This window comes from Neohortaea acidophila, assembly GCF_010093505.1.
Source record: "Neohortaea acidophila strain CBS 113389 unplaced genomic scaffold BDY17scaffold_11, whole genome shotgun sequence".
Taxonomy (NCBI): Eukaryota; Fungi; Ascomycota; class Dothideomycetes; order Mycosphaerellales; family Teratosphaeriaceae; genus Neohortaea; species Neohortaea acidophila.
This window is the reverse complement of record NW_022985520.1, coordinates 257,192-271,511: the sequence shown is the minus strand read 5'-3', so window position 1 is coordinate 271,511 and position 14,320 is coordinate 257,192. Positions and strand designations below refer to the sequence as shown.

Here is a 14,320-nt window from a genome sequence, read left to right as displayed (position 1 = left end):
GTTTGACGGATAATACATTCAGACATGATATATGGCTATGGAAATGTGTATGGTGGGCCGAGTTCTTCAGAGATGGAGGATACGCATGTCCAACCACGGATTGGGCTGGCACGTGTGCACTTCAATATTCCACCCCCGACGTCTTCTTGCTCATATCTTGCCCACGCCTCGCAGGCTCAAGTAGACATCCGTGCCCCATCCCCACAGGCTCTGTACGGCAATGCCCCCGCCAAAGTACTCGGCGTACGCCCTGCCCAGCGGGAGACCATAACCCAACCCAGCCAAACTACTTCCTCCGCCGGCGCCGCCACTGATCACGTCCAGCGCCATCACGCCTTGCCCGCCGCCGGACACCTTCTCCTGGATTTCATCTTCGTTGAACGTCGTGAAGCCGTAGTTCCACAGCTTGTCGTAGACGTCCGGGCTGATGCCCCCGCCGCGATCGCGAATGCGGATCGTCACTCCCGGCGTGCTCTGCGCAAGCGGTCGGATGTTGGAGTTCGTGTCATTGGGACCAGCCGAGAGATCGACAAAGCCTTGGTCGCGATTGCTGACCGCAGCCAGCTTCTTCGACACTTTGCCGGGCTTGGCCGACTCTGTGGCTGTATTGAGCGCCGCGGCTGCTTGCGTCTCGCTTGCGGATGGAGCAATGGTGACCTCGACGGGCTCGCGTTCCATGCCCGCTTCGATGGTCGCGCGGAAGCTATTCTTCAGCAACTCCGTCAACACATACTCGATGTGCATCGGCACGTGTGCGATGGTGGTCTCGGGCTGGCCGATAATCTTCACCGTCGGCCGCACGCCGTACTTCAACTCGCAAATCTCGCCCACCGTGTTCTCGCACGTCCGAATGAGACTGGCCGCCTTCAACGCCGTGTCCACGACGCCAATATAGGTACTGCCATCCGGGGCGTGATATTGGGAGTCGTTTTTGTTTGCCTCCTTGTGCGGCTGGCTGCTGACGTGCAGCGCAATGTGCTGTTCCGCAATCAACCTAGTACCAATCCTCGCGCGGAGGTGTTCATCCAAGAAGTCGGTGACCTGTTTGGCGGAAATGTACTTGCGCGCCTCCAGAAAGCCCTTGGCGAGCACGGCAATGGTGTTGCTATGCGTCTGCACGAGTTCCGCCACGGCGTCGGTGAACTTGACCTCGTCTTCCAGCGTCTCTATCCTCTTCTCCGCGTACGGCATGATGGTCGACAGCGAGTGGACGTAGTTGCCATGGATCTTGTTGACGTTGGGGTTGGCCACGACAATGTACGGCAAATTTCTCAGACTCTGGATGCGGTGCGCCAGGCGCGAGGGCAGGATGCTGAGGGTGAAGTTGGCGCTGTGCAGCAGGCTCTCCTCCGACAGCGGCGGCCGGCCATGTTTGCAGAGGTCGGCGAGGGTGAGGGGGTGGAGGGGTTGGGAGGCGAAGCGAGCAATGTCGCCGTCCGTCACCGCTTTCGTCTGGACATGGCGGAGGGCGGGTCGCGTGACGAGGGCTCGAAGGGGGTGATGGCGTAGTCCAGCGCCACGGCTGATCATCACCGGCACCTGAGTTCCACGAACGTCGACCAGTCTGACGCGAGCAGCTGGGAAAGCATTGGGGGATGTCGAGGGGGAGAGAAAGACCGGACTTGGTGGGTGAGTCAAGAAGTGAAGAAACACCAAAGCCGGGGTGGGGAGAGGCTGGCGGAGCTGTGGCCAATGGGGATGCTGCCACCCTTGACGTCCTCAGGCATGCCACGGGTTCTTAACGTTGCACAGAACAGTGCAGCAGACACACGCAATGGAGGACGGCGAAGGCACTCATCTTCATATATAGAAAACACAATACAAGAAAGGATCGCACGCTTTCGTAGCACACTCCCCTCTCCCATCCCCATCCATCGCACCACCTCATATCTTCTACTTTCCCTGACACAATGCTCCCGCCCCGTCCAGCGCACGCTCGGTAGTAGCAATGAGGATATTAATTAGTGACATTAAGGGATCCCCGCGCACACCGCCCTCACGATTCACCGTGGAGGCCGCCACCGCCGCCGCCGCCGCCGCCGCCAATCTTCGCTCCGCCAGGCCCCGGACGGGGGGAGTCAAACGTCCACATGCACGGCGTGCGTGCGTGATCGTCTAACCCCTAAGCGAAAACCCGCCCTTCTTCTTCCCCTTCTCTTCCACCGGTCGCCCGCTTTCGATGCGCACCTTCTTCTCCTCCAGCTCCGCCCGCTGCGAGTCGAGCTGCTTCTTCATCTCCGCGTGTCGCGCGTACAGCTCCTCCTCGCTCTGCTTCAGCTTGTTCTCCTTCTCCTCCACCTTTTGCTGGAAGACCATCTTCATCTCCTGCTCCATCTTCGCCAGCTTCTGCTCGTGCAGGCTGCGCTCCTCCTCCTGCTTCACCGACGGGTTGACTTCCTTGAACACGCTCGGGTCCTGCGCGACGCCCATCTGCGTCAGCTTGTCGGATCGGTAGTTCTCGTACAGGAAGTTGTTGGTGTGCTCCTTCAGCTCCTCCATGTGCGTTCGGATGAGCATTTGTCGCAGCTTGACAAAGTCGCAGTGCTCCTCGTTGTCCACCTCGATCGTGCCCCACGGGTAGCGGCGTCCGCGCACCTTGCGGCCTTCGGGCGTTTGCACCTCCGTGTTGGCGCCCACCACGGCAAAGGGAACCTTGGACATGATTTCGTTGTTCTCGGCAATCGTCTCCTCGTCGTCCAACTCGTAGCGCGGGCCCTCGAAGATGTGGATGTTGTGGTGGTGGATATCTGCGAGGATCTGTTCCTGCCGTGTCAGTACTGCTCCATGGGTAGATTGTCTGGGGAAAGGCTTACACGCTGCTTGAATAGTGCAATCTCCTCGTCGGTCAGGGTGTCGGCCTTGGCAATGACTGGAATGAGGTTGACTTTGGTGTGAAGGCGGCGCATCACCTCCACATCCAGGGGCTTGAGAGAGTGGCCGGTGGGCTGGATGAAGTAGACACACGCGTGCACTCGGTTGTCCACAATGTTCATCCGGTTGATCTTGTTCTCGGCGTCCAGGTAGGCGTCGAATCGCTGCTCGATGTTCTCGATGATGGGTCGCCACGAGTCATCGTTGTTCACAAAGTCGCCAAAGCCCGGCGTGTCGACCACGGTCAGACGCAGGCGCACCCCGTTCTCCTCAATATCCGCGCTGATGGCCTGTATGCTGACGGTCTTGGGCGCAAAGTCAAGCGACGGCTGCTTGCGCTCCCTGGGTGGGTACAGAGAGGTGTTGAACAGGGTGTTGACGAGGGTCGATTTGCCGAGGCCGGATTCACCTGTCGGGCCGCGTTAGTATTGGAACATTGTGCATGTGGTGTCGTCCGCAGCAAACTCACCAACGACCATAACGTTGAAATTGAAGCCCTTGCGGACGCTCTTGCGATGCCATTGGTTGGGCAGGTTGGCGAAGCCGACGTAGCCAGTGAGTTTTCGACGCACAATATTCCTCATGTCACTGGCTGCCTGCGCGGCCGCCTTGGGGTCTTTCGAGGTCACCGTCTGGGGGGTCGGTGAGCCGCCATTGGGAATGGTGTTGCTGGCCGTGACCAAGGGCGAGGCGGGCTTGCCATTGGGGATGCTGGCGGAATTGGGGACGGGCGAGGCTCGGTTGGGGGGAGGAGTAGGGGCAGCTCCGTTGGTGGATGCTAGGGATTGCGCGTTAGTTGGCAGAATGGTGACGTGTGTGACAGACGTGCTCGGTCTTCGTGGCGGTGGAGGGGAGGTGGGTGGACGGGGGCAGAGGGGGCCATCGACGGCCTTGTCGATGGTGCAGCACCGCGATGAGGCTGATTGCGAGCGAGACAGCATCTTCGCCTTGACACGTGCTTCTTGGACCCCAGAAGGGCAAGTGTAGGCGTGACACGCGGGCGGTGATGGATGGGGTGATGATGCAGGGAGGAAGGGAGGGAGGGAGAGAGGTGAGGTGAGGTGAGGTGGCTTACCCATGGCGAGTGCAGTCGGCGAGGTGGGTTGGAGCCGCGAAACGTGGCGCTCCTTCTCCAATGGTCTGTGGCAAGGGCGACAGAGTCAGCAAGGCGTGGCAACAGCAGTGGCAGGCGCAGTATCGCGACAGCCACGCGCGGTGTGGATGGTGTGGTGAGACGAGGGGACGGTCATACAATTAAAACTTTTGTTGCAACCCCCTGGTCGTCGCGAGGAGGGGCGCGGTCGGGAAACGAGTGCTGACTGGGGATGGCACGAGGGTGGATGAAATGGATGCAGTGTCGGTTGGGCGTGTGGGAGGGAGTGGGCGGGATAGAGGTGTTGTTGCTGGAGGTGATGCAGTGCAGGACGGAAATGTCACAAATTGCACCGTTTCCCCTTTCTCGCGCCTGCAAGTGCTTCGGGGGGGTCGGCGGGTGGTCCGTGCGTCGGGACGGCAGAGTTCCCGACAGGCCAACAGGGTTCAATTTCAACGGCCGCCAGTGACGAAGGCCTGCAGCTGTGGTGAAGGCGATCCTGGCACGGAGAATGCTGGACAGTTTAGTATGACATCTGTACAGCTAGCTTCCATCATCGTACAGACCAGCTGCAGACGTCTGCCGTCTGCCGCCGTACGGCTTGCACCGCACCAGCTCGGGACTGTGGTCGAGGGATGCGCCAGTCCTATGCGAGCCTGACGATTGGACGAATCGGCGGGCGAGAACCAAACATTACGGAAAGCTTCGATCCACCCCCTCACGTGCGTCCGCGCGTAAAGCTGACGCTTCTTGCGCCTTTCATACGCCGTGTTAACACAGAGACAGCTGCTATCATAACTTTCCCAATACGCTATGCCCTCCCAACTCCTCGCCAAAAGACTACAAGCGCTGCATGGCTGCCTTGTTCACGACAGCGAAGCCAGAAGACTGCTCAGCTGAGTCTTGTCATACTTGACGTACTTGCCCTTGCCCTTGTCCACCTCATGATACCTCTCCCAGAAGCGCGTGTACAGGGGCTCGATGAAGGTCTGCACGTCCTTGCCAAACTGCCGTCGCACCTCCGCCTCCATCTTGAAGCTCTTGTGCTTCGTCACCAGCTCGTCGAAGCTGAGATTGAAGTTGCGGAACTTTTCCTTGATGCCGTCCTTGTCTTTGCCGGACATCGACTTCACGACCGCTGCCGAGTCCACTCCCTGCCCTGTTGAAGGCGGGCGCGGCTGCTTGCTGGTGTATTGCACATCGAGCAGGTGGATGGATGTCTCCTTCCACGCATCCGTGTAGAGTTGTGACGCCTTCTTCTTCCACCCGTCGATCTTGGGCTGGTAGTCGTAGAGGAGAGAGCTGAGCTCGGACGACTTGATCATCCGATCGACCACCGCCACGTTGTTGGCGAGGAAGACTCCTTGCACGCTCTTGCCTTTCAACAGCACTTTGCTCCTCGATTCCAGATTGGATAGTAGTGTATCCATGGTGTCGGTGCAGTAGGCAGAAAACAACAGTTTCCCGTCCGCTCCAACGTCAAAAGATTTCAATGTGGGGATCGATGCAGCCGAAGTGCCTGAGGATGGAGCCGACCAGCCACCAGCACCCAGGCTGCGCATGATGCTGCTGATGGGCGAGAGGTAGGTGGACATGATTTGCAACCGCTGCATCACTTCTGCCGTGATCGGCACGGTGTTGCCATCCTGAGGAAGAGTTTGCATTTGCTGGATTCGAGACCGTACCTCATTGAGGAGGGTGGAGAGCGAGGTCTTTGCCGTTTCTCGCACCGGCCGAAGGGCCTCAATCATGGCCTGCTTCAGCTCTCCCGTCCGATTCTCGAGTTCGAAAGAAGTGTTTGAGACCACGTCGACGATTTCATACGCCAGATAGCAGTCGGTCACGATGTTCGACTTGACGTGGTTGTCAAGGTCTCGTAAGGTGGACGAGAAGACGGCCAGAGACGCTTGACATGTCGCAGCAAACACGGGCCGCCATTCATTGCGATGGAAGATCTGACAGACGTTGTCGTACTCGGCCAAATACATGCCGAGGATGCCATGAGCATATGTGCCAACCCCGTTGCTGCCCTTCTTGTAGATGGCGTCTGCGCTTCCCATCTTGCGCGCAGTGGAGAGCGAAGCGGCTGCGAGGTTTTGCAGGGACAGAGTCATGTACTGTCCCCGCTCGTGCGTGTAGACCTTGGCGGTGGGAGACAGCTCATTGGGCGATGCTTGCGAAGCGTAGCTGTACACCTGGGCGTTGATGGTGCGAAGCTGGGTGGTCTTGTTCGAAGGCAAACGGGGAAATTGAGCGCCCTTCATAATGAAACCCAGCGGTTCGATGGGCTGGCAATCCCGCCGGCATGTCTCCCTGAAGGCCTCCTCCAAACTCTGGGTGCCGAGTTGCAGTAAGCCGGTCAGCTCGGAGATTGCTTGCTGGTTGGAGCGCATGTTGGAGTTCTTGAGCTCCCGCAGCGCCTGATTTGTGCGGTCCATACTGGAGATGTATTCGGCCAGGCCGACGCGCTCCGGGCGACTCCTGAGGATGCGCTCCTCGGACTTTGTCATGTCGAAGGGCTCTCGCGCCCTCTCGATGGCCTCCAGCAGCCGGTCGACGTTGGCGTTCATGGTCTGCAGCTTCTGTGTGTTCCCATACACCGGGCCAATGGCCTCTTGCACCGTGCGCCCACTGACTTCGAGGCGCGACATGGAGCCCTGGATCTTCCGGGAGAGCGACTTGAGCTTGTCGAGATTGGCGTGCAGCACCTCCACCTCGGCTGCCTCCTCGGCGAAGGCAGCGCGGCGTGGGGCTGGCATGGTCGTGGCCATTGCCCAAGTGGGCCGGGTCTATTGAGATTGGAGGGCCCGCGCAGGTGGTGTGAGAAGGGTAACAGAGGTGTCGTGTGTGGATGTGGTGAGGTCGAGACGGGCGAAGCTTAGCGGTGGCTTGACTGACAGCGCTCGTCGGGCCGCAACGGGAAGGTGTGCCACACTCCAACGGCCATGCCTTTCACATGCAAATCTACCAGTCTTTCCCCTGCATGTGGTGGGAAGCCTCTTTGCTGTCCCGAATGATGCATTCTACCAGCACAGCTCCTGCCCAGTTTATGTGCCATCATCCAATGCTCGGTGCTTACTCCGCTGCCGCTCCACGCCGATTCCAAGCCGTCCACATGACGTCGCGCGGCGTGTGTGGCTGAAGTACCCTTGTGGCGGGTAACTTCATCCGACACGCTAGGACCAAGATTCTATCTTTCCATGTTCAACACTTCACTCTCTCCTTGGCCCGCCTCGATCTTTTCTCCTTCACACATTCCTTCTCTTTTTTTCATTTCGTTTCTGCGTGCGCGATTACGTGAGGGAGAGGAATTTCCCCCTTCCTCACCCTTCACCATGCAACGCACGATCCGATGGCAATTCTACACCAAAAGACAGAGGGATATCGCTCTGGGTTTGCTCCTCGGCTCTTCCCTCTCCACCGGACTCGGCGCCGCATATTATTCTCGACGGCCTTTGCTAGCACATGGCGGCTCCCTTGAGCAGTCCAAGTCATGGCGCTCCAAATCGACCGTCATCTCTTCCGACTCCTCGACTTCCAAGAACCGCTCACAGGCCTCCGCGGACAAGAAGGACATCCAGGCGCCCGAGAGCGCCAAGAACACGCAGGACCCTCCGCTACAATCCCACGGCCACTCTCCGTTCGAGGGAAAAGACGACCTGCCCGAGGCGCCTACTTCTGCCTGGCAGGAGGCTACTAAGCGTGTCGCTGCGGTGAGCGACAGCTTCACCGGCTTCGATTTCGCCTCCATCCGCTCCAAGATTACCGATACGATTCTTCCATCCTGGATCCGCATGCTCCCCGAATACGTGCACAAGGTGCAGGATGAGCTGTCCGGCGCCCCATACTCCCTGGGTTGGGAGATCTGGGAGGATGCTCATGATGCCGAGATCAACCCCGAAATCGTCTGGGACGCAAGCGTCAGGATTTCTCGAGACCTATGCTCGCAGGAGCAGGACTTCCGGCAGAAACGCCTGCAGTTTACAGCGAAAGCCCTGGCCAAGTACTTGAACGTCCCCGAATCCGAAGTCCAGCCTGAGGATGTACCGGTGATTGCCATGTGTGGATCGGGCGGTGGACTGCGAGCCCTTGTTGCTGGCGCGTCGTCTTCTTTGTGCGCGCAGGAGGCAGGTCTTCTCGATTGTGTTACTTATACCGCCGGCGTCAGTGGCAGCTGCTGGTTACAGACTCTTTACAACTCTTCCATCGGCCAACACGACCACGCTCGGGTCATCGAGCATCTCAAACACCGAATCGGCGTCCACATCGCCTATCCGCCCAACGCATTGAAGCTCTTCAGCCAAGCACCCACCAACAAATTCCTGCTCAGCGGCTTCGTGGAGAAGCTACGTGGCGTGCCGGACGCGGATTTCGGCGTGGTCGACATCTACGGCCTACTGCTTGCAGCCCGTCTGCTCGTGCCCAAGGGCGAGCTCAACGTGAGCGCCAACGACCTCAAAGTCTCCAATCAGCGATACAGCGTACAAAGTGGTGCAGTGCCAATGCCCATCTACACGGCCGTCCGTCACGAGATCCCCGAGGAAATGAAAGGCCACATCGCTCCGTCGCAATCGGCATGGTATACTACCAAGCATTACGACTGGTTCCAATGGTTCGAGTGGACCCCGTATGAATTCTTCTGCGAGGAGCTCGGTTGCGGCATTCCAACGTGGTCGGTTGGGAGGGGCTGGAACGGAGGAGAAACGGTGTGGCGAGACAATGGACTCGCTCTACCCGAGCTCCGTGTACCTCTGATGCTGGGCATTTGGGGCAGCGCCTTCTGTGCGACCCTTTCGCACTACTACAAGGAAATTCGGCCCCTCTTAAAGACCGCCGGACTGGATAAGTTGGACGGTCTGCTTGCCGGGAAGGATGATGATCTGGTCAAGGTTCATCCTGTCGATCCAGCCCTGATCCCCAACTTTTGTCTGGGGTTGCGTGACAAACTTCCAGACACCACTCCGGAGAGCATCCACAGCGAACAGCATCTACAGTTGATGGACGCCGGCATGTCCAACAACCTGCCCATCTACCCCCTGCTGCGGCCTGGACGGGATGTGGATGTCATTATTGCATTTGACGCCTCGGCTGATGTCAAGACGGACAACTGGGTCAAAGTGGTGGATGGCTATGCGAGGCAACGAGGCATTCAAGGCTGGCCAATGGGTGCGGGATGGCCGCCTCAGACCAACAGCAGGGAAGAGAATGCTCAGCAGCTCGAGGACAAGCAAGACGCGAATCACTCCAATAACCACGAGGCCTCGCAAACCGCGGAGCAGAACGATGAGATGGAGGAGTCCGTGCAAGTGACGGAGAATGATGAAGATCTGGGCTACTGCAACGTCTGGGTGGGCCAGGTGCACGAAAAGCACGAATACATGGATGAAGTAGCGGGACGCCCGGTGAGGGGGGAGGACGATGAGTCGCACTTGACATCCCCAGACGCAGGCATTGCTCTCATCTATTTCCCGTTCCTGGCCAACGACAAAGTGTCCGGCGTGGATCCCATGAAGTCGGACTTCATGTCGACGTGGAACTTCGTCTACAAGCCTGAGGAGATTGACAGCGTCGTCAGGCTTGCCAAGGCCAATTTCGAGGAAGGGCAGGAGCAGACTAAACGCACCGTTCGAGCGGTGTGGGAGCGGAAGAAGGCGAGGAGGTTGCAAGGGGAGACGGAGGAGAAAGAGTTCCAGCGAATGGCGAGGATGGTGCACACCGATGGAGTCGGCCAGTGGGACCATTTCAGTGGCCATTGAAGGCCATGATACCGATTTTGAGGCTGAGATTGACCATTGATACCCATTATAATCGAATGAATAGCATCTCGCGAACGACATCTATGTACATTCCAAGTATTGTACTCATATTTCACATGAAGATCGATATGCACCCCACAATATAGATCCGCTAGCGTGGCGCCGATCGCTGCCGCCGCAATCCGGTTTTGTCACGACTCAAGATAATTCCGCCGACAACATCCCTCATTCCCGCATTGTTACTTGGCCGCCCGGCAGAGCAGCCCGCCATCTCGCAAGCATGCCCGAAGCGGCACAACGCGAGGCGCTCATCTCGTCGACGCGCGCGGCAGAAAGCGAGCCCGATCCTCACCGCGCCGCCGCAATCCCTCCCTGGGTGCACGCCAACCACGACGCCGACAACGCAGCGCAAAGCGACCCATTGCTGACCACGCTCACCCCTTCCAGACCCAACACCCGGCACTACAAGCCGCCGACGACGCATTACAAGCCGGGGCGCAAATGGGACCACTTGCGCAGCAGCGAGCCGCCGCTTCTCAGCGGCCCGATTGCCGAGCATCAAGAGCGGTGGAAGGGGTTTATGAAGTCGGGCCCGAACCCGTACGAGGCGCAGGGGAGAGTGGTGGATGCGGCGTGGATGGAGGAGAATATGCCGGATCTATTGCCTGGGTGGCAGGATGAGAATGAGAAGGAGTCGCCTGCTCCTGTTGCGCATGGCGTCACGGCGAAGGGATTGATGTACAAGGGTAAATGGCTGATTAGTCCGGAGAGGCAGGAGAAATCTGTGAGGTTGTTCTGGGTGAGTGTCGTCTGCATGCAATCATTGTGTGCTGTAGAACATGGGACCACATCGGCTAACGTCTCCCCCCTCCAGCGACTCTTGCTCAAGAATGCATACGTCCCGCTCATCTTCCGCATCACCGTGCTCGCCTTCACGGCCGCGGCGCTAGGCCTGGCCGCGGCAATCTACATCAACGTCGACAAGGTGAACAACGACTCCGACCCCTACAACCAATGTGCCACGCGCGCCTCCACCTTCATGGCCATCTGCGTCGGCTCCATCGCCGTGCCCTACATCATCTACGTCACCTGGGACGAGTATCTCAGCAAACCGTACGCATCCCCCCCTCTCCCAATCAATTCCCCATTCCAACCCCAAACCCTAACAGCACCTCAGTCTCGGCCTCCGCTCCGTCGCCGCCAAAGTCCTCCTCCTCCTCTGCGACCTGTACTTCATCTGCTTCGCCTCCTCCAACCTCAGCCTCGCCTTCGACGCCCTGTACGACCACCGCTGGGCCTGCTACGACGAGCACATCACCAACTCCAACCACACCGCGCACATCCAGGCTACCTGTCCCAATAACACTGCCATCTGCCTTAAGCAGCGGTCCCTGGCGGGCGTGCTGGTCGTCAGCTTGATTGCGTGGTGTGTGACGTTTAGCATTAGTGTTTTAAGGGTTGTCGAGCGGTTACGGCCGGATTAGGGGCGGGTGCATTCATTGGGATGCTTGTTTTGTGTGTTAGCGTTTTGAGCGTAACGAGGTCCATCACTCAATATGCATTCTCGACGAAATAAAATCTAGGGCAAACGATATCCAAGAAGAGATTGTTCTATTCCAATTCAAGGTACCTAAGACAGTATCTAAGAAGAGATGATTATTCTTGTTGTCAAGGTAGATCCACAACACGTCTCTGCAATCTCTCCGTTTCGTCCACGAGATCGCATAGCATCAACTGCCTCCATTCCCATGAGCCTGGAAGGCCAAGTCTCTCAGCTTCCGCGAAAGCAACGATTGACTCTGCCCATCCACTTTCCGCTCTCGACTGCGATCCCGGTCGAAATTAAACGGCTCATCGAGTTTCCGGAAGGCATTCAGAGGAGCAGGCAGCTCCCACACTGGCGGAGAGCCAATTGGACCATTCGCTGGCCCTTCTCGAGTCTGCTCGGAGTCTACGTCCATGTCGTCTGCAAACTGCCTGCTCGCGGGGCGTGATTCCAGCGTCGGGAGAATGGTGCGATGGAAAGAGAGAGGCTGCGACGGTATTTGCGGCTGGATGTTGTACTCCGCCAGGGGAAGGGACTGCGCGAGGAATTGCGGATGCCGGGGAGCCTCAATGGACGATTCATCAATGGCACTGCGTCTCCGCGCTGCGCTACCAGGTGTGGTGTTCGGCGCCAAACCGACATTCGACTCTCGCCCTGGTCTGTAGGTGCTGTACTTCGGCTCGGGCAGCTGGATCTCGTTCCTTAGTTTCTCCTTTCCGTCAGGGACGCGGTTGGCGAAGACCACGCGAATGGATTTGTGCAGAAAGTACCGGCCTTTGGATGGACAGCAGATGTGTAAGTGGATCAGGTATCTCAGCATCGGCCGATCGTTCGGATCATCATCGGCGGGTATCGAGGCTTCCGGTCGGTCAGTGCCGAGGTTCGTCCGGGACGAGAGCGGCATGTCGATGATGGGGCCGGCAGAGTAACTGCGCTGCCGGATGAATGTCTTTTGCCCGGGCTCCATGTCGGAGAGGTCGTAGGGGACGAGGAAGAGCTTGACCGCGGTCTTGTTGGGATTCTTGATGACGATTTGAATCTGTCCTTGCTGCGGAATGCGATAGCTGCCGCCGGGTGGTGCTCGAGGAGAGCCGGAGCGGCGCTTCTGCTTCTGCCGTTTGCGTCGTCTTGCCTGAACTTCAGACGCTGTATTGTCGTCCGCTCGATTGTGCGAGCTGGACCTGCTCCCTTCATTGCTGAGAGTCCCTTTCGCCCGACGACGCACCTTTTCAGGCGAGGTCTGCGCAGGTGGCAGGCTGTTCTCCAGATCTATCAGGCCTACGTATGGGCTTGGCTGATCGGTGGAGTTGACAATTCTCGTGCCCGAGCCGTAGCTGTAGAAGACCGCTGGAAATGGGACAGTCGCGTGCGGTGGGCAGAGTAAGTTGGCCTTGCCCTCCCCTCGTCCAGAGACGCCAATTTGGGCAACGAAGTTCAAGGGTTTTGAAGGGGTGGTAGACATGCGACCTCGCAGGATCGATTCTTCGTAAGAGCCGACCATGGCAGCGTGGTGCAGGGGCGAGTCCGACAACGACGGGCGGCGCGCGCGGGAGATGGGCGTTTGTGGCAGGCTTCCAAAGGAGTTGATTGACCGCCTTGGCTGGTGGGCTTGGTAGGGGTAAGTCCGTTCAGATCGGAGAGCTGGCGGTTGACGCGTCGAGGTTGGGTAGTCTAGCGCGGAGCTGCCTCGTAAAAGGGCGTGCGGCGAGAATGTATGCCGTCTCGACTTGTCTGGACTGCGCGATTTCCGCCTCGAAGCCGGCTCGGGGGTGTCGGGCCTCGAAGACTGCACCAATGGGCTCGTTGGGGGCTTATATGCGAAGCTAGAAGCAAAAGACGCACTCGAGATCGCTCTAGACCTGGCCTGGGAGGAGGGATGCGCAGCAGGGACATATGAAGCGGGCTGGCTGCGACGCAATGCCGCCGTGGGGAAGTCGGAGTGCCATGGAGCTACGGGGGAAGTGGCGAGGGCGGGGGTCGTATCGGCACGTCCATTCTCGCCGAATCTTTCAAAGGCGGAGGAGGTGTCTGCTTTTTCCCGAAAGTCGCCACGATGTAGGGCAGACCGCGGTCGCTCAATTTGCTGTCCGATGCTCTGGTTGTCTATCTCGACTGGGGTCGTCTTGGGAGCGGGTTCGGTTGGCTTGGTGCTCGTTTCGTCGAGCGGGGATGGTGGGACGTTGTGCAGCGAGGGCTTGGGAGAGAATGATCGCTCGAGTTCGGGGGAGGTAGGGCGAGACTCTCCTCTCTTGATCCGCCGAATGAGGTCCTGACGGTCTATGGAGACCGACTTGTTTCCACTGACTGGCGTGCGTGGTCGGCCGGTGTAGAAGGGATTGAAGATGGAGCCTGCCGCGGGCTGATGGGCATGCTGGGTGGGCGAGGCTGCTCTTTGCTCCACGAAGCCTTCCGGCTGCTCATGCCATGCTGCTTGACATTCGGGGCAGCCGTGGTGCTTGGCCATTCCTCAGCTCGGAGCCTCGTACAGCTCCGAGCAAGTCCGTATGCTGGCCAACGTGATGGACACGGTGTTTCTGCTTTCCTGTGTTTCTGCTTTCCTAATGCACGTTCCGCGCAGTATTCCCAACTCGAGTAGCCACGCACTTGCGGACGAGGAGGGGCAAGACGGGCAAGCAAGGTCGGGGCGGGCAAGGTGATGGGTGGGTTCAGACTGCAGACACCCGAGTGGCCTCGATGATGGTTGGCTGCGGGGCGGGCGGGAAGGTGACGGGATGGGGTTTGCAGGTACTGCGTTGAGAGCCACAGTAGTGGAGGGAGTCAAGCCGAGTAAGCGTGCGTGATAAGACGTGTGTGGTGTGTAATCTCCGTTGCCCAAGCGTGAAGGCGTCACCAGACAGTCGGCGCCCAGAGGTGGGGAAGAGTCATTCACAGCCGCCGCCACGCCCAGCGCGGCGCGGTCTGAGCTCGTGCCTGCCGCTTTCGGTGCAGTGCACTGTCGCTCTTTCTTATCTAATCACTTCTTGCGCTTCTTTTCACATGCAATCCCGGCAACCTCACAACCTATTCCCCTTCTCGATACCTGCACCCCCTCCA

General features: G+C 58.7%; 6 protein-coding genes across 6 annotated transcripts; 2 read left to right on the top strand and 4 right to left on the bottom strand.

Moving 5' to 3' along the window:
* BDY17DRAFT_303887 (branched-chain alpha-ketoacid dehydrogenase) lies at positions 1 to 1,696 on the bottom strand. Its single transcript, XM_033734654.1, has one exon. The coding sequence runs from the start codon at positions 1,528 to 1,530 to the stop codon at positions 151 to 153; it is 1,380 nt and encodes a 459-aa protein (XP_033586020.1). The 5' UTR covers positions 1,531 to 1,696; the 3' UTR covers positions 1 to 150.
* A 419-nt stretch (positions 1,697 to 2,115) lies between these two features.
* Positions 2,116 to 3,812, bottom strand: BDY17DRAFT_256667 (cell division control protein 3/GTP binding protein; the record flags this gene model as incomplete). Its single annotated transcript, XM_033731617.1, has 3 exons — positions 2,116 to 2,757; positions 2,814 to 3,280; positions 3,341 to 3,812. 3 exons carry the CDS (start codon positions 3,810 to 3,812, stop codon positions 2,116 to 2,118), a joined length of 1,581 nt encoding a protein of 526 aa, XP_033586019.1.
* An 829-nt stretch (positions 3,813 to 4,641) lies between these two features.
* BDY17DRAFT_303884 (Cullin repeat-like-containing domain protein) lies at positions 4,642 to 7,113 on the bottom strand. Its single transcript, XM_033734653.1, has one exon. The coding sequence runs from the start codon at positions 6,733 to 6,735 to the stop codon at positions 4,831 to 4,833; it is 1,905 nt and encodes a 634-aa protein (XP_033586018.1). The 5' UTR covers positions 6,736 to 7,113; the 3' UTR covers positions 4,642 to 4,830.
* On the top strand, positions 7,114 to 9,799 carry BDY17DRAFT_303883 (acyl transferase/acyl hydrolase/lysophospholipase). Its single transcript, XM_033734652.1, has one exon. The coding sequence runs from the start codon at positions 7,165 to 7,167 to the stop codon at positions 9,718 to 9,720; it is 2,556 nt and encodes an 851-aa protein (XP_033586017.1). The 5' UTR covers positions 7,114 to 7,164; the 3' UTR covers positions 9,721 to 9,799.
* Positions 9,800 to 9,936: 137 nt separating this feature from the next.
* On the top strand, positions 9,937 to 11,327 carry BDY17DRAFT_348998 (uncharacterized protein). The gene is made up of 3 exons (XM_033738156.1): positions 9,937 to 10,519; positions 10,595 to 10,833; positions 10,898 to 11,327. The coding sequence occupies exons 1-3, from the start codon at positions 10,001 to 10,003 to the stop codon at positions 11,202 to 11,204; spliced, it is 1,065 nt and encodes a 354-aa protein (XP_033586016.1). The 5' UTR covers positions 9,937 to 10,000; the 3' UTR covers positions 11,205 to 11,327.
* On the bottom strand, positions 11,328 to 14,136 carry BDY17DRAFT_303881 (uncharacterized protein). The gene has a single exon (XM_033734651.1). It carries the CDS (start codon positions 13,728 to 13,730, stop codon positions 11,451 to 11,453), a length of 2,280 nt encoding a protein of 759 aa, XP_033586015.1. The 5' UTR covers positions 13,731 to 14,136; the 3' UTR covers positions 11,328 to 11,450.
* Between the last annotated feature and the right edge of the window lie 184 nt (positions 14,137 to 14,320).